The 27,105-nt window shown below is 42.1% G+C and overlaps 1 protein-coding gene across 1 annotated transcript; it reads left to right on the top strand.

Moving 5' to 3' along the window:
- Positions 1-12,023: 12,023 nt before the first annotated feature.
- Positions 12,024-24,666, top strand: T265_05265 (hypothetical protein; the record flags this gene model as incomplete). Its single annotated transcript, XM_009170234.1, has 4 exons — positions 12,024-12,307; positions 14,569-15,608; positions 20,082-20,145; positions 24,159-24,666. The coding sequence occupies 4 exons, from the start codon at positions 12,024-12,026 to the stop codon at positions 24,664-24,666; spliced, it is 1,896 nt and encodes a 631-aa protein (XP_009168498.1).
- Positions 24,667-27,105: the final 2,439 nt, after the last annotated feature.

Genomic DNA, 27,105 nt, shown 5'->3' with positions numbered 1-27,105 from the left:
ACTTGGTGGTGGCTCGGAAAATTGCTGCTGTCTGAACGATCACCGCTGCAAGTTCAATCCGGTCCTTAGCCTTTCCTACATGGCTACCGGGAGTGCGGGATAAAACTCGGAGTCCTCCGTAACCGCCAAATGCCTACAAGATTTACTATCACGCCACGGTTTTGGAAGCCATAATTTATTCATTCTTCGGGGTAGGTAGATTGAGCACCGTTCTGTCGCATCTATCTTGGGATGGGTTTTTCAGCTCTTAATAGAAAAGCCACTCCATTCGGCGCTTATTTTGGGAATGCTTATTCATTGAAGTTAATTGTAAAAGCAGGCTAATTGCTGCCCAAATCACCTCCGAACATTTGCTTGTTCTAGATATTTCCTGCGAAGAAGACTTAGTCATCTGTTTCATGTATACTAAGAAAGACTGGGTTTCGCTCAACATCTGACCTTTAGACCTATTTAAAGGCGTACAGTCCTTCATCTTCTAGTGGAAAAAAATTCAACAAAATGTGAACTTAATACAGAAGTAAAGGAGCACGACTGTATCAGAATGTTTAATCTCATATGCCTAATTTTCCCATATCATAGAAACAACAAATGAAAATCCTGAGTAGACTATACTTAATAAATGCTAGCTGTATTACGAAGAATACCATCTGGTTTGGTGCTTGCTGTGTTGCACCGCAATAATGAACTAATCACATCCTTGAGTTCAGCGACAGATTCGAAAAATTCATAAATGCAGAAATGCGTTAGGTAACAATAATTCAGTGAAAAACCATTGAGACAAACTCGTTTGGTCCAGTAAATGAAATACGCTTCAGTGTTACGCTTTGTCCACCCTTTCTGCAACAGTGTACGTAGTAATGGAATACAACACAAATATCTTCAGATCTTGGTTAAAAACATCTCTCATTTTCCAGATACACTTGGCCCCAAAAGACGCGGTCAGCAGTCCCTAACCCAAGTAAGCGCAGTGCGATTTTCAACACTCTTTTCCAGTCAAAGAAGTGCAGATAAGAGAAGTGAGAAAGGTGCCTAATTACTGATTGCCTGATTCTGGTCAGTTGAATTATACGACCATTGTTCACTGTGGCCCGATATGTTTTCAGGACACATTTGTACGCGCGCCGTATGTGGTAAACGTGAGTACAATTGTTTTAACGTGATCGAATTTCCCTGCGTAATCGGGTTTATCGCACAAACATTTCAGGTACCACAAACTCCTTGAAAGACGATTGGACGGTGTGGAGCTGTTAACACCAAGAAAGCTGTAACTGTAGTATGGGTTCGTTTAAGCCGTACTTCATTCTACAGTTAGAAATGAGTGTGCCTAGGTCCACTGTTGCTACGAGCGAATTTTGGTCATCAGTCCACAAGGCGCATGTCACTGCATTCTGTTGCTCCGGATTACGGTTAACATGAGGACAATGGAAAACCCAAGTAAATTAGTTTTTAAAGTGAAGTTCCAGATACCCACGTTGCAGAGCCATCTTCGAGATGCTAAGATTAGGACTCCTCCACAGAAGCTTGACAATGTGGTGGTGCATACACGCAGAGTAGCCTCTGGTGATTTGTATCAGACAAACAGGGTTTGCCAACTAGCAGTGAAAATAGTGTCTACCTATAATGAACACTAGCGGGTAAGCCTATTCTGTTTACAGATCAAGAGTTCGCCATCGGTTTCAAATGCAATGTAAAATAAATTATCATCCTGAGGAGTAAGATGCCGAAACTGATCTTAAGCTCATATTCACGATGGACCGGAGATTCGATGAAGTCCTTCTTAGTGAATAGTGAGTAGTGAAGAATCTGCAGCACATGAGTCTCCTCGAGGTTCGGACTGTCTTAGCGTTTTCCTGTTACATTACTCAAAATATCAAGAGATATTACCAAACAAGCTGTCGTTTTATCACAGTAACTCATAAATCGGTTAAATCGTATCGTAAGGCCCATCTAAGGTAAACGAGACTCAGCCATATTCCGTAATAGGATGCTGTATCTAAGATAGATCATTGTCTTCCCTTCCTTCGTCCGACTTTCTTGCTATTGGCCGAATAGAGCACAAGGCTAACAGTGCGACCAATCGTTGAGTCGATACGGCTGAAAGATAGGCATCAATGAGGAGGACTGATGGGTGTGACTAGCACTGTCCGCTCTCTTCCCGTCACTCCACCCCCTGCGCCGTTAGCGCTCAGCTCACACGCGGTCGCTTGTTTAGGAAAAGACTGACCAATCGGAATTTAGCTCTTTCTTGTGCTAGCAGAGCTGGAAATTCTCCGCAACCTACTATACACAAATCAATGATGACCGCATTTGGAAATTTGGAGATTACCTAAACATCAAAGCTATGGAGGATCAGGTTGTTCAAGTACATACTGGTAAGTGCCTGCTGGTTACACTATTTATGATGGCTTAATGTTTCCCGACAGTCAACTAACAAGGCAATTTATCTACGGACTCACCTTTATGATAAGCTATTCCCGAAATCTGACATACGGTTAGAACCACAGTTTAGTTGAACGGGTGTGAACTGACTGCCAGTTAAGCAGGAGAAACTTTATTTGTGCTGCTAACTGCAACCCCTTTGGTGTCATTAATTTGCGTGTTTCTAGGAAAATGGACAAACTGACACCGAAATCTCGCCTGCTTTAAGGCCTTTCAGTTATTAATGTCTACACAGTGCTTAGTATCTTCTCCTCATGGCTAATCTAGTCTATAACTGATCCTACCAAACTGAAAAGAACATAATTTTCCCGTATTCTAGAGCCAGCTGATAATCCCCAACCAACTTTGATGACAATGAAGACCTGCATACACAGTAATCGCACAGGCATTAAAAAGTTGTGAAGTCCAGTGACTCTAAGTTTCCATTCACCCAAGCTAAACCGCTTTGTTGCAACGTCCCATAGTTTGCCATTCTGGCATGAAAATGGGCCCTGTATCTTCTGAGGAATGATATCCTGTGCTGGGGAGAAGGACCAAGTTGTTGTAGCCGTTACAATTCACTTTAATGTAAACTGACAGATAAAATTGAGCACATCACGGTGTTGGTTCACGCAAAAGCCTACCGTTTTCGTGATCCGACTCTTGCTGTAAACCCTATGAGCTGCCGAGAGAATGGTTCCCTCGGGACATTTGATAGTCATCCATACAGCATGAGTAGCGCCTTCGAAAGATGTATCTAAAACGTGGAAAAATTAAGGCGCTGCCCAAAACAATCTTTGCTGAATGTTCTCAGCATCGTTTGTGCCGGGCCAACGTTTTCAGTTAGATATTTCCCCTCGAGAACGTCTGAAACATTTGTGGTTTGCTAGTTTTCTTATGAAAAGCTGAACCGACCACGATATTCTGCATTTTAAATCATCATGACTTAATTACACTCAATCACCTAAACTCAACCAACCATATCATATGCTTTAATCTGGAAGTGTTTCTTTGAATTTAGCCAAAATTTGGCAATGGGTTCATTATTTTCAAGCAATCATCACCAAACTGGAACAGTAAGATCTCTCTGTGAATTTGTCAATGGTGCTTTACGACAACTCGTGTCAATACTTGAGACGTGATGGTGAAGCACACAGCCAAGTTCCAAGTTTACAATTTCCAGATGATTCATATGAAATGAGTCTGTTCATTATTCCAGTAGCAATCCGTTCATAAGCTGGAAGAATCATTAAATCATCATGACTTAATTACACTCAATCACTTAAACTCAACCAACCATATCATATGCTTTAATCTGGAAGTGTTTCTTTGAATTTAGCCAAAATTTGGCAATGGGTTCATTATTTTCAAGCAATCATCACCAAACTGGAACAGTAAGATCTCTCTGTGAATTTGTCAGTGGTGCTTTACGACAACTCGGGTCAATACTTGAGACGTGATGGTGAGGCACACAGCCAAGTTCCAAACTTACAATTTCCAAATGATTCATATGAAATGAGTCTGTTCATTATTCCAGTGGCAATCCGTTCATAAGCTGGAAGAATCATTGGCTTTCTTAACCTAAACAAGAGAAACAACTCAGTAGCTGAGCAAGACGTCGTCTGGGGAGGTGGTCACATTTCTAGATTCAGGTTCAAAGCATCGCATTCAATAAACGTCGCTTGAAATGTTCGAGTGAATTTTCACATTCAGGGCAGACTGTCATGTGGATAAAAGATGAGGGATTCTGACTAAAAGATCAGTATTCTTTCTTATCCAATCCAAGTAAAAATTAATTATGCCACCTTACCTGCCAGTAAAATTTAAGCAGCTAGTTATTCTGTCCTTTTCTTACTTTCAATGAGTACGGAAATATCGTCGCCTTTATAGCAACATGTAAAACCTACGGTGATGTAAATATCCCATCGCACCTACTCCTGATTTGTAATTTGCAGTTTCTCATGAAATACCAGGACAGCTATGAAATCATCCCTAAGAACTAGACATCATGCAACAAAGGTTGACGGGAACTATGTTAAAAGGACTGCTATTCAGACATAAACATAGGGAGAATATGGAGAAACCGAGAAAGGTAGGAAGACCACCCCAGGGCATTGATGGGTATTCGATGGCAACTCGGCCTCCTAATTTAGCCCTCAAGCAGACGGTTCAAATCAATGAGCTGCTTCGTTATTGAAAAACTTTTCAGACACTGCATGAAATTCTTCATAAAACTGTACCTGCAGTCAAAGTTTCATGATCATGTTGTAATTCAGCCCGGTAAAAGGAGTTTCAGTGTTTTTCCCAATAGACACCTGATCCCAGCGAAATCCCTCCGAGTTCATCACTCAAGGAACTGTTCAGCAACAGGCTACAAGATATGCTCATTGTAGGTGTGCCGTCCGGAGCCAGGCGTATCAAACTATTATCATGCGTATTTCAGGCCTAAACCCAAAAACATATTCGTAATGTGTGCACCACCTGTGGTTTCTGCTTCTCTGCTTTTCCGGGCAGACGAAATCCACTTAGAGAATTGAAAAATTACATCCCAGACTTACAGGAAATGTTTGAGAAAGCTTGCAATAACGTTGGCAGGTTGAAATCGCTAATCGAATCAGCCCATAATCATGAGGCTCAGGCCTCTAGCACCAGATCACCTAAAGTGCAAATCTTAGTAACCGGGAGACATCTTGTAGCATTAAAATTTGTCTTTGATTGTGGTTCCTTGCGAAAAATGGCCAGGATCTCAACTAGGAACGAAGAGAACTTCTGGACACTAAAGTCTTCGTTTCAAAATGATCTCATATGGTTTGGTCTCTTGGTTCGATCCCTGGATAATGGGCCGGGTGAATAAAAATGGCTTTCGGATATTCGGTGTGATGAATTTTTCGGGAAACTATCTGCTAGCGGCCAAGTAGTTAAGAGCAACCTTCCAAAAGCCAGTCCATGAGTTCAGTAGGTTGTGAGAAAACTGAGTGCATCCACTTTGGCGTAAGTTAAAACATTCGAAAGGTTGGGATTAAGCCGCGTGTACTTAAGACAAACAATTGACGCAGCCAAATATGTAGTCGTATACATGGCTAATAGATGGCCACCAATCAAGCGAAGAACGCAAGATATCAACAGTATGTAGAAAGCAGTTAACCCCACCCATGCACTTCGACCGTATTATAACCGAAACCGATATATACGTACAGTACAGAACAACAAGTCCACAAAACATCCCTGTATTTATCCGCCATGGTGCTGGATGTATGTAAATATTTACGCTGGAACTAGTGACACAAACTGTAGGAGGCACTGTCCCATTTACAGGCCTTCTTTCAGAAACAGGATTAAGAATTATTGTGGTTTTAATCCATGTTGATTTTCAAAGACGGCACTGGAGGCAGTCAGTGAAAGTGGCTTTTGTTCAGAGGCAAAAATAGTTTTAGATTCAAAGGATGCCTATATGACAGTATGATTTTCATGAGAATGAATGATTTCAGGGAATTACTCCCTTATCAGGTTGCCGACCGCGTTTTGCTTTTGTTGGGAAGGTATCGGTAAGTCACTGATGGCTGGCCATGGTTGCTGAAAGCGAGAGAGCAAATACCTTAGAATTTTAGCCACATAAAGATGGAGTCTCGTGTAGTTACCTGCTGAAAATTTGGTTCTTTCACAAGTAAAACGAGCTATTTCTGTGTGACAACTAAGTGACAATTCTATCAACTCATTCAGAGCAAACTGTGAGTCAGCTGAGATTGTCTGTTGAAAGTATTTTCACAGGATACTTCAAAATCATTCATATTTTGTGCCCGAAAATCGTTCATATTTGAATGTTTACTGGTTAAAACAAAAAACGGTCAGATAACAGGTGAGGAGACCAGGGCCCATGAGCCGAATCAGACTTATCCCAATTTTGCACATGGCTGCTACATTTAACACACTTGGCACAACTTTCTCATCGGTTGCTTGCATCATAGTTTCTAGGCTTTTTCAGTCGGCATTTGCTTTTGGTTTCTTAGGCGTTTTTTAAAATCAGCTACTCGTCTGCAAAGTGCCTAAATAAGCCCATCTTTGATTCACTTACCAGCTTGATAGCTGCAACAAAGCAAGACACTCCTGGTTGGAAGTATTGTGTATCCAGGGTCGCCAGTCCTGGTTGCAACCAGTTCGTGCATTCAAAGTTGGGACTGGAAAGATGCATTGTAGAAAATTGCGATGGCCTTGACGCTTATACTGAAGTGACGTAATGTCCACATACCTATTAACAGCCCAAATTAGATTTGCCGAAGAAAGATCAACACCTTGGGAGTTCGTCCAAGGTTAACTGCGAAATTCATCAAAGAAACGCCGTCATCATAAATGTGTGCATCGCCATCTTTCCTCCTACAGTCGCTAAAATATGGGGAAGAAATATCTCGCTGTTTGCCGTGCTGTATGTTCCCGCTAAATCTAACATCAATGCCAAGGTGGTTTTTTAAAGGTATCTGAAATGATTCAAACTGGGTTTGTCATATAATCCTGTACACTGTCTCGAGTGAATTGCTACGGTCTTCGTTTTCATAAGACTAAAAATCTTCTACTGAAGCAGTGGGACATTTCACGCTTTTCTGCACATTCCTTTCATCTATTGTTGCAGTTTTTATTTTGATCGAGCCTTTCAAAAACAAATAACGAAAACTGTGCCACTCATTTAGAACGAACTGAAAACAATGTTCTCCAGGCAAAAGTTCTGTATAGGTACTACCTTGAATGTCTGCCGGTTTGGTACTTTGCCACTCTGTCAGAAGTGCTCAATTTACATATCCGTCCTCTTCAAATTCCTTTACAGAGCATGAGTATGCAGACTGGTGCACAGCGAAGAATAAACATGACTTTTTCCTATGTCTCATGAATGGAGCAGGATAAATGCTGACTATGAAGTAAGGACGATCTGACGGACGTATGAGTTGTTGTTTATCTTTAGAGGGTAAATTCGCCTGCTTCCTTCAATAAAAACCAAGCAGGGGCTTAAAATAATGTGTACATCACTGGAATGGGAGTTACGGATCGATAATTAATGAGACTTCATCGTCAACAGTTTGAATATTGGTTGGATGAGTGATTTCATGCTTAGCGGACTGATTTTCGGCTAGTCTGTGGCTAAACTATGGGACAGGGTTTTTCTGGCCATTGACATTTAAACCCTAAGTTTCAATTTTCTCACAGCAACGGATTGTTTATTTGCACTGAAAATCGCATCTTACCTACAGTGGCTCGGATAAAAATCACCTGCTATTGCGCTGGGGTTAGTGAAGTCATGATATCACATGACAGTACAGTGGCCTGCAGAGCAAAAGCAGAAGAGTGCACCATAGCCTCTACTGGGTTCTCTGATGTAGTTGCCAATCAGTTTGAGCTGAAACACCGTCTTCCAAAGAATTTCATGCCTCCTACACAACCTATCGGCATATATTTTGTTGCAAGGTTTCGTGATTGCGTATTACTTCTATACAGAGGTTGCGCATAGCATCGTGGAAAGACTAAACGCAATTTTTTGAACCCCGTCTGCATACAGATATTCAGGAGTCCAATATGATGGTTCACGTTCTTGCTGCGTTTTTTATTACCTTTTGTTTCTTTTGCAAAGTAGAATGGCCTGAGACTGCAGCAAACTGCAACAATCTCCTCCTTCTTCGGGCTTTCACTGAATATGTTTACAGAGCTCCCTAATATTTCTCATAGCTAGATCCGTGGCACGTAGTCGTATAAGCTCACTGAACCATACCATTTGGATAACATGAATTGTACATTAAGTTTAACCTGAACACCATTCGCATACTGTTCACAAGAGGAAACTTAGCCATTTGGTATAATATTCGAAACGTCATAGTATATTTTCTTGGAACGAAACACCACCCATAGTATTACTAAAAACCCCTCGACACCACATGACACGTTTCAGTCTTCTTGGAGCTCACTAGGAGGGCGACGTCGTCGGGTTTCAATCAGCCTTATGTTCTACTTGGACGCTTTGTAAGTAGTGAGATAATTCAAGAAAATATATTTCCATATCGTAAATGTCGTCAACATCAGCATCGTAGTGATGATGATCACCATCACCAGTATTGACAAAATGATGCTCCACTGCCATACAACAACAACAAGAACAACGACAACGACAACAACAACAACAACAACACAGTACCAGCTGTAAAATTGGTGAGGTAGACTTTGTGCAGCAAATTCACTCGAAGAATAGCATGAATGAGAATGTTGACGCGATATTGATTTTCAACTTCACGTTCCATGATTGAGTCACGCCAAACACGAAGTCGATGGAAACTCGGGGACTACCTATATTTGATAAGTCCCAAGGGAGGAGAAACCGGTAGTGGGCTACTAAAAATATTTGTGCATACTTGTAAGCAGTGTTACAATATACTATCAGTCGTTTGTACACGGTATAGGAAGGGTCACTCGTTTGAAACGGAGTCAATCCGTTTAACATGCAACATCATCTTCATGACACCAATTTTGACCGGGCGATCCGCGGTGGCACTCGGAACAACGGTCCAGATTGGTCGGTGAACCCAGTCGGTCGCGCAAAACCCCCTGGGTGTCCAAGCGACTTACTCCGTCGCACAGCAATAGATAAAGCACACGGTGAGCACGCACGGATAACTTGTCCCACTTCATGTGACCTCTGAAGAATATTCTAGACGTTTCGATCTAACCACAGTTACTACGAAGCCAGCCGACCGAACCTAGTCTTGCGTTTGCTCTTTGGACTGATCTTTGCGTATAACTTGCTGCCCATCGTATTCCGATTTTCATAAATTATGATTTATTGATTCTAACCACCGCAGGATGGTCTGCCTAAAAAGTTTATTCTTCAACATGCTACTTAAAGCCATACTGTTTAGGAAGTCTCGTAAGCTGAATTTTCCGCACTGTGAGCTGAGTCAGACTGGAATTCAGGGTCATAGATATTTTTATGGGTTATGAAGAGTCTAATTAGATTTTCCAATACCGTCGACCTCCACTTGACTAAAGTTGGTGCTGGCTAGTCCTCTGGTGAAATCTTGGACACCCTCATTTAACTAAATAATGACAAAATACTTTCCAGTGCATACAACGACTAGCAGGACGATTCCCTTCACGGATCATCGAAATATGGACAGATTCTTTGTTCAGAATAGTTGATGGTTTGTCAGATGAATATTCATCTGTTCAACCAGATTGGCGGATTGCACGTCACCATTGAATTTGGGCCAACGGTATAGTCATCAGTGTCATCAAGTCTCGCTGTTTTCTAAAGAGCCCACACCACTGCATTATTTGTATCTTCAAGCTAAATGTTTTTAATGACAGTAACGAAGTTCCCTCATATGCTTCTCTCAAACAAAGTGAGACTGGACTCCATGCCTGCTAACAGCAAAAAACCTACCCCTGCTGTCCATTTTTTGCTTATGTGATTGAAATTGGCTTTCGGTTAGATTGAATAAAGTGTTATGGATATCATGGCAAATCGGGTTGGCTGTTCATCACACTTTGGGTCGTCAGGACTTGATATAACGACAAACGTGCCTCTGCTGACTTGCATGACACCACAGGAATTTTTATTAAACAGCAAGGTGAGGACATACAAGAACATAGAATTAATTCGTCAGTGGCCCAACTATTCCCGCAGAGTCATCAACAACATGGATCGAAAAAGTAGTAATGTCCTCGTGATTTCGTGTTCTGGTCATTGCACAACGAAGCGTGAAAATAACAGAAAACAGCCACTTTGATTGTTGAAATAAAAGAGGAAAGACTGTCTTCTGTTGACACCGGGTTGGAAGTGGAAGTAAAGTCCTTCCTAAGATGTAGGGCTATTGTTTAACTGGATTGAAAGATATGTCACGTGACCAAGACCGACCCATTTCGCACGGATTGCCTTGTTAGCGAATCGTGTAATTGTGTAGTAATTTCATCAACGTAACTAAGCAACGCGGTTGAACCGGAGTCTGCGTAAGCTACTCTTGGATTATGACCAGTATCATCAATGTTTGACGCGTTCAAGCTTTCGGTTATGCCAATGAATTTGTTTGTTTCCGCTCATAGAAATGCTGACGTAGTCTCTATGTCAGATAGTGCGCCCAAAATATTCCACTAAATAACTGAGCGATAAGGAACGAATATGCATTGTTGTGATGTGGACCTGTATGTTGTTCTCGAGGTTCAAGTTGAGCGGGGGCTCCACAATAAAATACAGTAGAAATACGACTGGGCAGACGTGAAATATCATTCATACACCAGTTGTATGAGGATATTGAGAGCTTGCTCTCTTTTCATTTTGACTTGGGATTACCGCCCCACGTTCAGGATGACGGAAATTCACCAATGCGTATGCTACCAGGTTTATTTTGTTTCAGGCCTTGAAAATTATTGGTATGGACGATCGGCTGATAAGTACAAAATGAAAGAAGGCACGTTACCAAAAATGGTATTCAGGAGCCGGAAGATGAGATTTGATTTTATGCAAAGTACAGCTTAAAACATTACCCACCACGACTTGCAAATATCCGAACTCGAACGTGATGTCATCTCAGAGCCTTAACAATTATGACTTTGATTAGGTTATCAAATCCCGCTCCCTGAAAAGTATAAGTAATTTAACCAGGTGTGAGTTGCTGTGTACGGTGAAATAAATGATGGGTGGGAATAATGTGGGTTCAGGAGTTACTATCAAGCTAAAATCTGATTATAAATAAAGTTTTGGAAAACTTATGCATTCCTCGCTCCAACTTTTCGTAAGAGTCCCGGATAAAGCTCCCCGATGACCTGAGGGGAGGCTTAAGTTGTCTCGACAGAAATGTAAAGGCGACCAGATTTCAAGTCAATGTATACCGATGAATGTTCAACAGTCCTGGTTTACAGTGAGACCCTTTTAGATTCCGGTCGGAGCATATTAAGCTTTCTATTGAATCATCATAAAAATTTCACCAAGACATCGGATGAAGAATACTGGTAGGCCTATTTGTGGAGTATTCCAAGTTTTCTATACCTAATGGATTATAGTAAACTTTCCAAGGATGGAAAAGCTGTGGAATGACCAACGATAAAGCAACAGCGTGTAACAACCCTCTCACAGATGCTAGTTGCTAGAACATGATCTTCTTAAAATAACACTGCAACACTGTTGATTCGTAGCACTCGGAGCAACCCGTGGTACTACGCATTGATTTTGCACTCGAAAACTTCTTTAGTTTGTCTAGGAGGCAAGCATAGCAATGACTTGTTTGAGTAGTTGGAAGCAAGTGACAACTAGCTACCTGGGAAAATTCGTAATAATCTCTTCTAAGATTGACAGTGGTTTCATAGATTTTGCCACTGATTCGTTTTCTTATCATATAGCCCCTCTTTGCACTGCACAAAGCAATCAAGTTGCTTCCCTGCAATCCTGTGCTGAAATATCACCAAGCGACAACTTTGAATCGGAGGCACTCGGGATTATGCAAGGCAAGCATTCAAACAAAGGACAAACAGAAAGTTGCCGCAGTTGTCCTCTGGATATTTTATCATACAGAGGTTCGCCAGGCTACTTGGAGGCGAGGCTAATGTCTGGAAGTGCAAACGCAGTATCGTCACATACTATGGACACAAGGAATATGCAGAACCCACAGTTTGGATTGATCGATCTGTGGCGTGCGGATGTTGGGCGAATGGATTCTCCACTAGTCCAACAACTTACTCACCGTGATCCGTGTCGTACATCCTCTCATCCGTCGAGGCTGCCTTACTATCCTATGGAGGGATGTTTCGACGGAAGGAACACCTCCAAAAGCGCACTGGAGTGTCTGCATTCGTGGCTACAACAGCCACTCGGCAATTACAACGTCACTGCAGAATACTCACATGCTAATCAAGCACAAAACAGGTAAATACTTTAAGAGATACATAAAAATAAACAGCTTAAGCGTTTCCAGATATATCTGATATCTAGGTTTGCCATGATACCGTTTGGAGTTTTGCGTTTTTATTCGTCCCGAATGAAACAACTGTAACGGGAAGCCTTCAGCATACCAAACCTCCATGTAATGACGCCTTGTTGAATGAAATCGATCGTTTGTGCACGTATGCACCCTCCGAATATCGATCAGCCGTTGAGTACTAATAAATTTGACGGAAGTTTTGGAAACTATAGAAAACGATATATATATATATATATATATATATATATATATAAACTTGTATATTCGTACGCTGACGCTATACACATCATAATTAGCACAAAGAACGCAGCCATGGAGAAATGGCTTTCTCTTGTCCCAGTTCTTTATTACAAAATCGTCGTTTGAGACTAAAGAATAGTGTAGATAACCAAACAAACGTTGCTGAGTGACAAAACTTGAACAGTGAAAAAATTAACAGATGAAACAGAACTGCAGTAACGACCGATATTTGCGCCATGTAGAACCTTCGAGAAAGTGTAAAGCTAGTTCTTAGCTTTGCTTTTTGATGAGTGTTTCACGGGCGCCGACATGATATCTGTCAATCAAGGCTTTCGAGTAAGTGAATTTCGCTCTTTGTCTGCTCCTCACAGCAAAATCAATTCGCTATGCACATCCAGTAGTTGAGACTCCCAGAGCTTAAGCAAGATTTCGTTAAGTTCACTTCAGTTTTTCAGCTCACAAACCGTGTGCAACTGCGTTTACCCAAAAAGAAAATGACAGAATGACAGTCACGCTTTAGACCACCCAATCGGTGCGTTGGCGAAAGCGGCTTTTCGTAACTCCATGGGGCAATGATACGTGATTCGTGAACATAGAGGTTGTGAAGATAGTTCGACAGAGAGATATTATACACATTCAGGATGGAGGAATGTAGCCTTGCTTGGAACTTCACTGGCTGACTGATAAGTTTTTGCACCGAAAAAAAGCTGACAGGAGCAATGTACACTATGAAAACCTGTTCAACTTCTGCAAAAGTGCTCAAGAAATCCAATGGTGTAACTTTGGACAAAGGCGGTTCACCTTCAGCCTTCAACTAATCAGCCTAACTGAAAATGCCTATTTGACGCGAAGAACTGAAGGTTCGCTCAGCCCCTGATTAACAGAACATATTGCAACCCAAAGGGGCAACCAAGAGTTGTTAAACTTTGGCCTGCACAGTGGAGTTGGCCTTGCACGGCTCGGTAGGAGAGTTGAACTTTTTCTAACTTAAACTAAAAGCTTGTGTGACTTGTCTATCTTCAAATGAACTTGCCATCTCGAGGGGAAATTTCACATACCAAAACCGGTGGTTTTCTCTTTGATGAATCCAAGCTCAACGCGACTGCATAATTGTCCATAAAAGGCCAACTAACGTAGTGCAACAGGTAATCGTCTTCAACGATGTTTTGGCAGGCAAGCATGAAATTAGTAGTTGTTCTAGGTAGATTCGGACACCCAATAATGAACACCTTTGCTTGTACGCTGGCACCTGAAACGAAACAAGTACGAGTGCTGCCAGTTGGCTTTTTCCAAAACAATCAAGTGATAGAACATAGTGAAAACCCTGGCCGCTGATCTTTTTCGCTCAGTGACTGTGGTCGAAAGGTTTTTGTTACCTTGAGCACCATCAAATTTTCGAGAAAAGTGTGGTTTAGTAGAACAGAATAGGAGGCACATGAATCGTACAAATCCTGCTATGAAATAAGGTAGGCGAACGGTTTTATTGATAGGACCGCTCGCTAATTGTACAGGAGGAAGTAAATCGCTTCTTTTTTATGCCAGCTGTGATCAGTGGTGCACTTCTCCACCACCAACCATAAATTAAGTAGTATTTTAAACGACAAAGGAAAGGTTTGATGTGGAAACGTACAAAAAGCCTCAGATGGCAAACAGTGTGCGCGTGCTTTGGTCCGCTCCAAATTCATGATGGAGCAGGGGAAAGAGCAATCTTGTCCTATGCTGCTGTGTAATGTGAAATTATCCATAGCTACTTCTTGAAGTATCCGATTTGAAACGTCATTTACGTCAGGCAAACATACTACTTGAAAACCACGCAGTAAGAAAGAGTCACCTGCTTCTTTACAGCAGTTCGTAATTTCTGAAGTGTGTGAACACCTAGGCCGTTATTCCAGAATGTCCGTAAGGGGGCCGAACTAGTTAGTGTTGAGAGGCCCGCCACTAGTTGATGTATTTTTACCTTTTGCAGTTTTTCTGCACCGAACAGACACTCAACCTGGACAGCAGCCGAAAGCGAGACAGAAGTAAACTTGGAAACCGTTCCACACAGCTGGATCCAAGCGACTATGAGACCTCAGCTCAACCATGAAGCAAGTCATGGACCAACCTCAAATCCTGGACAGACAAGCGGATTTTGGGGAAACCAGCCAGTTGAGAGGCCATCATCGGTTAGTACCCAAAAAGATGACAGTCTAGAGAACAAAGGAGCTAAACACCCACCACATATAGAAAACCGCACGAAATGGCGTACGAGAAACGTTGGACACATTAAGAAGCCTCTTAATGCTTTTATGTTGTTTATGAAAGAGATGCGCGCACAAGTCATCGCCGAATGCACTTTAAAGGAATCGGCGGCTATCAATCAAATACTTGGAAGGAAGTGGCACGCTCTGTCACGAGAGGCCCAAGCAAAATACTACGACATGGCAAAAAAGGAAAAGGAATTACACCAACGTCTTTATCCAGGATGGTCCGCTCGAGATAATTATGCATCTCAGATAAGACGCAGAAACCGGGCTGCGACCAACACCACATCGATATCCCGTTCACCCGGAACAGAAGTAAAGGGTATGTTACAAAAGCAAGCGAGATATTTGGGCGAAAGGTCAGCTATTACCAGTTACAATTTCCCACATATCTGGCCAGTTTCTGGTGGAGTTCGATATACAGGAAATTACGGTATCTCAAATGCAATACACCATTTGACCAAGCTGTCTGACGCAAAGGATCAGACGGACAGTGAGCCAGTCTCAGACAGCAATTTCAAAGCCCCAATATCCGCTGCAGTAGTACCAGAAAGAACCTTCCTAACATCACATCCTGATGTTATACCCATCCAAGCTGAATGGACCTGTCCAATAAGCGCCACTTCCAGATACGAACCACAATCTCCGGACAGCAGATCACCGAATATTCTTAACAGATTGGAAGTACATACGGGAGCCAAAGAACCATGTGTTGGTTTTTCATACAATGACCCAACTTCTAGCTGCAACCCAATGAATGCAAGTAAGTACATGACGCGCATACACAATCTGAAATTTTTTGTTCTATCAACTGATTAGTAGTTTAGCAATGGTCATCCTTTTTTATTGATATCAAAGAACCAAATGAACTCGGACCAGTAGGCCTGGATTAGAAGACATTGTTCGTGGAACTTAGTAGTATTGCGACGTTACGTTTTGCTTTGGAGGGATGTTGGAAAGCTCTCACAGATGAAACGAAAATGCGCACTTTTTCACTAAAAACACAAGTGAGAAAAGAAAAACATAGGAGGAGAATTATTTTTTCTGGGCACACACAAAGCTAAAATAATTGTGAAAACATAATAATCAGACAGTTATTGTCTTTGTATTTGCCTGGTCAAGTCGGACAACCGACTTGAAACGTCACCCAATTTGCATACACTAACACCGTGCACCGTTAGTTTATCTGGGAATAAGTCGCACATTTCGAAGGCCATGCATAAGCAAGAGAGCGTGGATCAGTTGATCGTAATATTCAGTACATCTATAATTCCCGTCCGCTTCGGAACCAGCTCGGATGAATGCCTCCAAGAGGACTGTATCTGTCTACCTACATACGACTCTTTGACTACGAGGCTCCGAATATTAGTTGCACGGTCGTTTAAGGACTTCATCAAGACATGAGATAGCCGGGAGGTTTTCACAAAGGAACTGTCACAGTATGTAGGACCATAACAAGGTTGGCAGCTCTTTTTCGGGAAGCTTAGTATTTTTAGTTCCGACAGCCCGTTTATTGGTGCCAAAACCTTAAATGATATGAATGTTCAGGGCGATGAATTCCGTACAATCTGCTCCAGTATTCAGGGCGAAAATTGGCTCGCCTCCGCTTTCAAAACTGCTCTAGAAAGCTCCCGACATCCGCAGTTTAAGTAGTTTCGCATTTCAAACCGCTAAATAGCCTCAGTAAAGCCGCTACTAATGTGCTACTTTGGTCGACATATGCCCTGCCAACCTTGAGTCCAGTCACATGCCGCGCGAGAGCGTGATGTTTATGAATTCGAGGCTCACGAAATTATGGTATTGATAATTTTGCACGCGTACCTCGTGTATGCATCTAGAAGATGCCTTCGAGATAACATCAAGTTTTTCGTCCGTATTCGCCACAACAAATTTACAGCCAAACACAATAAACAACAAATCCAGTGATCCAATAATTTAGATCCTGTCATTTTCATAAAGGAAACTACTCACAAGGTTGCTGAAAACTCTGACAGCCCACCACCGGTTTCGCTCTTCTTGGAGCTCATCAGGTAGGCGCAGTCACGGAGTTTCCGTCGAACTTATGTTCTACTTAAACCCAAATTCGACTGTTTTCGAGAAATACACTCATTTGGAAATCGATTTAGTTTCCACGGGAGACTCAGCTGAATCACTCGTTAATGGTATTCTAAAACTGAATATGCTGCATGCAGGTCGCCTCATGTTTCAGTTGGCACGATATTCGAGATATCGCACTATATTTTCATAAAGGAAACTGCTCACAAAGTTGTTGAAAACTCTTCGACAACCCAAGACCGGTTTAGCCCTTCTTATTGATCATAATTCTCCAACATAGTAATCGAAATCCTGAGGTCTAGCCGATGACCTTCTTTGAGTATAACACTAGGTGCAATGCTAAGTTTATCAATAAAGCTCTTTCAAACTTGAGCGCACGCAACATTCTGGTCACTCTCACCGAGACCTATGACGCTACTTGAGTTGAGAGTCATATCTTAATCAAATTTAGGGGAAATGAGGAGTGCACCGTTTTGCCGCTTCCAGCTGGAGCTTAACCTGAATTTATGTGACAAATACGACACACTCTACTGGACTGTATTTGCTCGCACCTCATGCTTTCGACCTTTTCCATTTGATTACGGCTCACTGAAACTGTGCCTATCAATTTCTCTCCATCTTTGGGATGGTGTCATAAAGATGATGAATTCTGCTGCATAAATAACGAGCCCAACAAACCATTCGGATGAACGCATCATAGATATTACAGCAGTTCTAAAATTACTAGAATGAAGGGATGTCGGTAAAAAACATGACGCCAGAATTTCAGTGATCTGTGGTACTGTTAGAAAGAATGAGATTTGGAAGACCCTAAAATGAGAAATTCAGATGTACACAACAGGGGTGATAATGTATGCCTGAGAAAGTCCCCAAAAGAACCAATATGAGCTCGTGGGACTGGAAATCTACAGCTGACTTACCGATGACGCTTGAACCGGAATTTCACACGTTATCCGCCAGATCTATGCCTAAAGAAGTAGCAGTGTTAGCCCCACTAGTGAAACATGTGGGGCCCACATGCCTGTACAGATTTTATCCACCTTCAAACATCGATTATGTACTTACTACGTATGCCTCACTACGGGGTGAAAGACTGTGGGTAAATTTCCGTTATTAAAATGTATCAACGTACCAATAGGCCAACTGCGTTTTAATAATCGATACTTGTCAGCTTACTGCAGAAGACGTTCTTCACTCGATAATAGATCTCGAAAAACCCAGTAAGACAGATTAACGAAGGCGACACACTGAAGTATAGGTAACAGCAAGCTGGTTTTAGGACCACGGAAAGTCACCTAATGAGACCCTGCGAACAGGTTGGGCATACAGAACCAGCTTACTCTTGCTGACTGTTAAAGGACCACTTCCGATGGGAGCATGTAGGGGAAGACAAGTCAGATTCAGTGCTTGATTTAGAGCCCATTAAGTTAGCACATAAAACTAGGGGGTGACTCGACCACTCTCAACAGAATCCTTTCCAGAATGGACCATACAGACTGTGTTAGGGTTACGGTTTATATTTCTAATCACCGTAAGTACGTTACAGAAGCTTCGCTGAGTTATGTATCACAGCTAATACTGGTTACCAGTTGTAACCCTTTCGTTCAAGCACTATTCGCTCATATTGACTGAGCTCACGCGCAAAACTACAGAGAATTTGCTTCATATTTTTTCTGTGCCAAACATCTCGGTCGATCTCGTGATGTTAGAATGACGAAATAAGGTGTGATAGAGGTTCCAAAGTAGGCCCAACTGGAGTGCCAAAGACAATTGTAACGGTCATCATCCCGGTAACTAGGAAACCGATGATGAACACTCATTGTCGATCCAATTCGGGTTCAAGTAGAACACAAGGTTGACGGAAACTCAAGCGGGTCCCAAGAAGGGCGAAACCGGGCTTGGGCTGTCGAAGAGTTTTCAGCAACCTTGTGAGTAGTTTCTTTTATGAAAATATACTGCAATATCTCGAATATCGTACCAACATGAGGTGGCCGTTGTGCAGCACATTCAGTTGAAAGGCTTCACAAACAAGAGATTCGGCTGAGTCTCCCGTGAATACCGAACTGATTCGCAAATGAATGTATTTGTCGAAACACTTACGGTCATTATCCGGTGAGCACGTAGATTCACACTCAGCCGGTGTCGTTCGAGGTTCCTACTGCTACTTTTGGGTATATCCAGTAGTAAGCTACAAGACAAGAAGAACCTATTTGGAAGCTGAATGACTCAGACTAGCAGTAGGGAATATGGAATCACAGAATTTTCATGCATGCAGTAATTCGGAGAAGCAGATAGTTTCATTACTACACCACGACTTTGAGGTGTCTCGGCATTTTAATAAGGCCTCTCAATAAAGTTACTAAGACGTCATGACTGAAGCCTTCGCGTCTCAGTGGATATATATAGATGTCTTTACACCAAGTTGAGGAACCCCAAGGAATATCCCAATTCCAGCGTGAAAATCCAGACGTTGCGCACCCGCCATGGCATCCTGACCTTACACTGAGTTGCCTTCATATTCATGTCTAAACTATCAATGCACTTTTTAGGTCAATTTTTAGTAACAGAATCTGATGAGAAATTCACCAGGGGCTAAACACCAAGTCCATGAGAGTGACGATCGGAAATTCACAGAATCTTCCAGAAGGTCACCGTTCAGGTTTTTCTGTATTGTGCAGAAGAAATCGAAGCACTTTGTCAAAAATTAAGGTAAGTTTCTCTGATGTGAGTAAAGACCTCAATTGTCAAACAGTGTACAGCGTGCTTTCAGGCATTCGGTAACGCGCAGAAATTAAGATAACTTGTAGAATAGTTCAGTAGCATAGTGAAAGAACATCGGAAGTGAAATTAAAAGCTATCACACAATTCAATTATTTGACATGGCTAAGCTTTTGTGTCAAAAGCGAAACGTTACCCAGGGATAAGCTTACCGAATGTTAACAAACTTTTCCGAAAACGACACCACACCACTCGTCTTGAATAAAATGGTGACCAATGAATAAGCACGGCATACGTACATCTGATTGAGTGTGTCAGTTCAACAGTTGTCAGGCTTCGATCCAAGCGCGTTGGCGTATGCATTGAAATGGAACCTGATGAAGATTTGTATCGGGAATGGATTGCTCCGGTTGACAAACAATTACCATACCTTAACGTTCCTTTTTTCCTCTTGTGGTTACAGGTACTTATGAAGACCAACATTTGGTTTCCGAATGTTCTATTAGCATGCAGGATCCCGTGCTCAGGTAAGCTCTCCAAGGAAGATGCTCACGAAAATCTGCCTTTCAGTCATGTCCATTGAGGTTTCGCAGATAAACTGGTCAGCGGTTGAAAAGACGGGATTAGTGAGAAATGATCCATTGGCAAATAGTCGGGTAACCGTTTCCGATATTCCAGCGCTCGTAACAAGGTGTCTGAGACGAGAATCCAGGGGCTTATGACTAGATGGATTTATCATATTTGAACTGAACAATAAGATTAGCGAAATGCATTCATTTGCAAACTAATTTGGTTTTTCGAGAGACTCACCCGGAACCCAGCTGAATCCATCGTTTGTGATGTTTCCAGGCAACTGACTGTGCTGCACCAGGTCACCTCATGTTTCAGTCGCTACGATATTCGAGATATCGCGATGCATGTATATTTGTAATGAACTACTCATATGGTTGCTAAAAATTCGTCAACAGCCTACGACCGGTTTCACCCTTTTTGGGGATCATCAGGTAGGTGCAGTCCCCGAGTTTCCGTCAACCTTATGTTCCAGGTGAGTCTCTCGAAAAAACCAAAGTAGTTTGCAGATGATTGTATTTCGCTAATTTCGTGCAATTCGGTTCCAAGTAGAACATAAGGTTGATGGGAACTCGGGGACTGCGCCTACCTGATGATCCTTAAGAAAGGCGAAACCGGTTGTGGGCTGTCGACGAGTTTCCAGCAACTTTATAGTAGTGCATTACAAATGAACAATAAGATGCTTTCTTTATCCGCTACCCTTCTTACGCGAAGGATAAACACTGCAAGATTTAATTTTTCTCCCGGTCGGATCACATTAATTTACTTCGTTTAACTCGTCACCTACTGAAAGTGCACAGAACAAGATTGTAGATCCAAACGCTTGCTCAATAGACAGCAATGACCGGCAGCATATAGAATTCAGGATTTCGAGGCTCGAATTTGAAATAACCATTCTGGAGGGGTAGTCCAAATGAGAGGAGTGATTCACGAACTATAGAGCCAATATTTTTTCCAACCCAGAAGTTCATACAAAATGGAGCCTGTACGCAGGCAACTCATAACTAAGATATTGAGGTATTTCACCGCCTCATTGGTATCGCGGAATACCATCCGGAAGTTCATCCGTTAGTCTTTCTAGTCGAGACATGACACATGCACATCAGCTCACGCTGAGTACGGCCACGTCCACTCGGTTTACCGCTTTTCAACTTGTTCGCGGGGAAACATGTGCAAACCCCAGTCTCAGTTGATGTAAGAAAAACTGTATAGCCAGAAAAAATATCAGAATGCTACCAAGGTACCCCAATATACCATAACTGATGGAGACTGGCTGAATTCACCTCGATATTTAAGTTGTCCAGATAAGCGGCGTCCAGTGAGCTGGAGTTCTTTGTATTAGGACACGGAAGGAATAAATTTTGATCATGGACATACTCACCCAATACAGTATGCATATAAGTGTGGCGCAAGCGTATTACAAACATTTGTTATACTTTCTTACCTCCACATCTTCTTAACTCAATATCACCAGACTTGTATTGAGGTTACTCAAGTTTAGACAATTACCATGTAACTTTGAGGTATTGCAATTCATTTTCCAAATTTTCAAGTGCAAAACACGGTACAATCGAAACAGATTCAGGTGTTAATATGAGTGCAATATGCCGCACACGGAGTTATTTATAGTTTTTCCGAAATTAAGGTAGTCACCGGCCTGTTTTATTGGTCGTGAATGAATGAGCGAGATAGGCGCTAATGAGTGCCCGCTTGTAGTTCAATCGGATTAAATCAAGTGACTGATCACCGTCAACGCTTGGACAAGGTAATACTTAGACTACAAAGGCAATATGCAGAGTCAGTTCCGGACTGTTACCAAAGTGAGTAGATAGAGAGCATTAGTTGCTAACTTTCTCACTAATTCACCAAAATCACTCTTATAGTGGTCGAGAAAGATCAGAGAAGACATGCCCTGAAAAGCAAAAACAAGGTCTATCAGAGTAGTGTCTAGTCAAATGACGTGCAAATCAAAGTTGAAAATCGTTGATACTCTCCGCATAAACCTCAAGTTGGTTCAACTGCTACATGCATGTCCTCCTAATTAAAATTATATAAAGCTGAGGAACGTTACTTGTTTGAACACAAACTTCTCTTGGTAAAGAATCTGGATGACTCAGGTTGTCTAGCCTGCTGCGAGCATTATCTTCGAAAAAAAAGGGAGATGCCATCGACTGCATGCGCCACGGTCAGCCTGTAGTGGTCCTCTGAGCGGTGCGCGAAAAAAGATTTGATAATGCTGGTTCACAGGTGAATGGAAGATTCGTCACCCCGAGAAATATTTCATTTTTCGAAGTGACACTGAGTCCTCAAGCAACAGTTAAATAAAAAACACCTTGGGCATTTTGCCACGATAATAAATTAATTTATTACACTGACTAGCCAAGAGTCCGGACATAAAACCGTCGGAAAACTTTGACTGCTATAGATACGAGTTGATTGTATCCCTCACCTGACTTCAGAGCCGAAAATCACTGTAATGTAAAGAATTAAGTGAGGGGTTTCTGGAGAATTCGGCAAGCAACCCGGAGCGATGGGTTCTAATAATCAGTGATAAGAAGCCTTATGTTTTTAGGTGTCAGATCCAGCACGTAAACCGTTTTGGTTAGACGAAAAAACCGGTCGACACATATGGCATTGATCGATATGCACGAATCGGAACCCTCAGTGAATGAACATTTCAAGAATCATATGACATACTAGAGGTGGTCATCAAATAGGACTGTGCATGCTCCGGCACGCTATCACCTTGGATAACCTGACTACACCGTGCTGAAAAACCAGGCCTACTAGGTAACTCTTCATCCACACTTGGTTTCATCAGGATGATTCACTTTCGAACTCCCAAACTGCGGAAGAATAAGCTCTTTTTCGTCACAAGTCTCTAACTGTTACACCAAACAGTGAGACACAGTATACTCCGTCAAAATGATTAGTTCTCTTGGTTTACAGAACTATGAGTCACGCCAAAGTGATCGATATTCGACACCGTATATGCTAACAAAGGCAATCAAACAGATGAAAAGCAGACTGACACTGAACCATATTCAGTACTCTTTTGCAATTAGTATCCCGGATGTACAGTCACCCTCCTGCCAACAAAACCCTGTCACTGAGCAAGTCTTTATATTTCAATGCAATCAAAAGTTTTCAATACGATGCCCCTTGATCGCTATTAGGGATAGTTCCTCAGTTATCCCTTGGCTGGTCATGAAAGTACACATACACCAAAAATTCAATTCAAGGAAAAAACATCTGTAGAACAGAAAATAAGCTTCCAGCTGACACTTTCTCCGTTCAACTTCCAAACATGGATCTGTGACAGTGAGTCTATACGACTGAAAATCTAGTAGCTGCAAAGGAAATGTAAAGCTAGGTGAGTGAGTTCATCTTAAGACAATGTAGCCCAGCAAATGAACTTGCTTTATTGAGCTAAATCACACCCTATTTGCATGCCGTCACAGGACAAAAGTCATCACTTGCATACTTTTAATTTCCTGAGTTCAGATTCAAACAGAAAAGCATGAACAGATACAAGTATGAGTCAAGTAGACTTATGTAAAACGGTATGTCAGAGAAATGTGGTTAGTAGACATATTGGTTCCACCGTCTGGGTTAAACCGGATGTGGATTAATGTGAGAGGCCTAACGGAACGTTTAACTCAGCGATGTGATGCTTCTAGGGCATCTATTTGGCGGGAGACCCCTGAACATATCGGAATAATGAAAAATACTCAAAGACGATCACTCAACATGAGTGGCAGTAGAAATCTCGCTACACGAGTTGGCCAATGTTTAGTCCGAAATGTTGCGTAAATTGAGCGTTCAGTATGTACAGCAATACATTGGCAGCACAATGACACTGACTTGCTGCCAACTGTAAACTGACCGGCAAAGTTCGACAAGTTTACCAAATTAACCATGGTTATCATTAGTTTTCGCTTCGACTTAATAATATCACTTCCATTCATAGTGCCGGGAAGCTCTTGGAAGATGAGCCAACAATGACAACGCACAGCAACCAAATGAAGCTTACAAACCAATCCCAGTCATGGTCACAGGCGCACCAGTGGAAGCCATTTGAAATGCCAAGATTAAACTCCGGACAACATGGTTACTACTGGGAGGCACCCACGCCAATCGCCACACCATCTTTTGATGACCTATGTGGGCCACATGTGTATGAAGAACCCGGTGACAACAAACCCTCACTGGGAATAGCTTCGTTTCGTGGGAGTCCACATTGCTCCAACACTACACCAACACACTCCCGAGCATATGATCTACACCGTTATCAAGCCCAAGAAGCCTATTTCTCTAGGCTCCCTCCAGAAATCCAGCAAACAGACTATCCAGCCTTCCACATGGGACATCCCATGAACTACAGTCTGTTCTCATTCAACCAGGTACCCTCTGAAGCTGATGGCAAACAGCGTCCAAAGCACACAAGTGACGTGAATTCAAACACAGCACCGGAATAGCATTTCTTTACTTGTTCAAACAAACACCCCATTTCCGGGACTGTGTAAATTACTCAATATTCAGCAGTCAGTCTTACTATTTCTTTGCGGTTACATTTAAATGCAACTATATATCGCAAAAAATTCCCTTGCAGGCAAATGCACCCTCTTTCTAGAAACTACTAAGTGTTAACAAGACAACAACAGTACCCATGCGGATGCGTGTTATTTGCTCCCAACATGCTCAATAGTTGAGGCCACATAGATATAAAACGAAGAGCGTTCCATTCTCACTACAATACGAAAGGAGTATGTGCGGCGACAAAAGTATGGGACCATCTCCTTCATCGTAACTCGGCTATTAAAAATTGGAACGGAACGAAATGTAGAAAACAAGCGGGTAATTGATCGGGATACGGCCCGAGGGGCTTGGTAAAAGCAACAGTAAACGGAACATAGGTACAACCAAAGTATGAGGCTATCACAGGCCAGTGCCCTATCAGAGGCTTTTCTATCGCAGTGTTTCGGCCACTCAAACTCCAAACTTTGTTTCATGGGCCTATGATACGTACATTCACATACTGAAACGGTTATTATTGTCACAAGTAGGCATGAGAATGTGACATTCCAATAAGGCAATGGCTTACACCTCTCAACTTACCAACAGCTGGCTTTTACTGCGACGCTGTTGGATTGAGCAGTTTGCATCATTTGCCTCAGACTGGCTGAAAACATGCGAAACGTCTAACGCGCCAAGTGTACGAAGTTGCGAGACCGAGCAGCTGCCATAAAACATGGATGGATAATTGTCATCCAAATCTCAGCCAGACATACAAAGGCATCGCAAAACGTCTTATACGATGTATGGGGGATTGACTAAAAGTAAACACCGGAACTTCTTTCGAGGGCAGTATCATGAAATGTAACTACAATTCTGTCCCGATCATTTCCTACCTCTTGGTCTGTTTACGTTAGTCTTGTAAAATTTGGGTTTGTTTTCCAACGTGCTGATCAAATTTCGTTTCTTTTCAGAACAAGAAGGAGAGTTACCGTCAGATTACGGGCCTAACTTTGCCACAATGTGCAAACTAGCCTAAATTTCCGTCATATCCAAAGAATCTGGGTTTTGAGGTCTTCACATGAGGTTTTACGCTAAAATCGCATCGATTCTCAACAAAAAATTATTAGTGATGGTGTATCCAACACCCCATAATTACCATAGACGCATTTTAAAGGACCGTTTTGAGTCAATGGTTAATACACTGTAAGAATTTTGCGAGCGATCCACTTATTGGATATACTATAGTACAATAAAACTGTTGGATGATGGACGAGCTTACTAGTAAGCAAATGGGAATTTCATGATCAATTTACGGAGCAATGAACTTCGGAAGGAACGTACTGGACACAGCAAGATAGCGCATTTAACATGATAATTTCAGCTTATCTATTAAATAAATATTTTCAAGCTCTTCTCCTTCGCAAACAAAAACCCAAAAGAGGGATTACTCATAGGTTCATTCAAATTTGTCTATACTAACTGACCAACCAATTTGATGGTCCTTTTTGACAAATGTCCCTTACTCAATTAATATACCTCCTGGAATTCTATCATTTTGCTTGGTTTCCAAGGGTTCCTTCGCGTTTGAACCTGTTTTGTAATGTTATTTTTCATAATCGGCAATTGCCTAGGTTTCCTGGTCCGGATAAACTGGTACAGTCACTAGGGCCCTTTTCTGTCACCTCAAAGTTAGTCTCTTGTTAACTGAGTCGATTACGTTACCGAGCCATACAACAGTAGATCCTGGTCATAAAATCACTTACGGCATGTCGTTACGCATGAATACGCTGGCATACCAGCTATGGATTACGGTTAAATTGTCCTGCCAGCGTTGCTACGAGCTACCTAACTTTGAGTATTTCAGTTCCCACGTGGCATTTGTGTATGAAGATTGGCTACGCGGTGGTATAAAGAGGGGGAGTAAAATGAATCTGGTGCTTTTCACGTTTGAATTGTCCGAAAAAGGTGTCCATGTGCTATACCGGACAGTGCGGCAACCCCAGGGAAGAGTACCGCCTGATACAACCTTGAGAACCTGGTCAATACGATATATTCCAGGAATTTCCATGAATGGACTATCGTTGTGCCCAAAAACGTTTAGACGTGGCTGCCGCAACCGCATATTTGGTCCTGCATTTGTCAACGCGGCCCGAGAATACAAAAGACAATGAACATATCTGTGTTTTGAGACTGCACGGACATGGTATCCATAAGCACCTTTCCTAAATTTTAAAGATCAGGCGGGCCGATATGGGGCGGGTGTTGAGATAATTTTGTTTGGTCAACTGCCCTAGCCAACGAGAAAGGATCTGGTGGTTGTATTTCACATCCAAATGATGATCCTCGGATTGCATTATGTAAAGACTGTATCCATCGATCATTGATCGCAACAGCATTAA

Source organism: Opisthorchis viverrini (genome assembly GCF_000715545.1).
Source record: "Opisthorchis viverrini unplaced genomic scaffold opera_v5_97, whole genome shotgun sequence".
Lineage (NCBI taxonomy): Eukaryota > Metazoa > Platyhelminthes > Trematoda > Opisthorchiida > Opisthorchiidae > Opisthorchis > Opisthorchis viverrini.
This window is presented reverse-complemented; position numbering and strand designations above follow the sequence as displayed.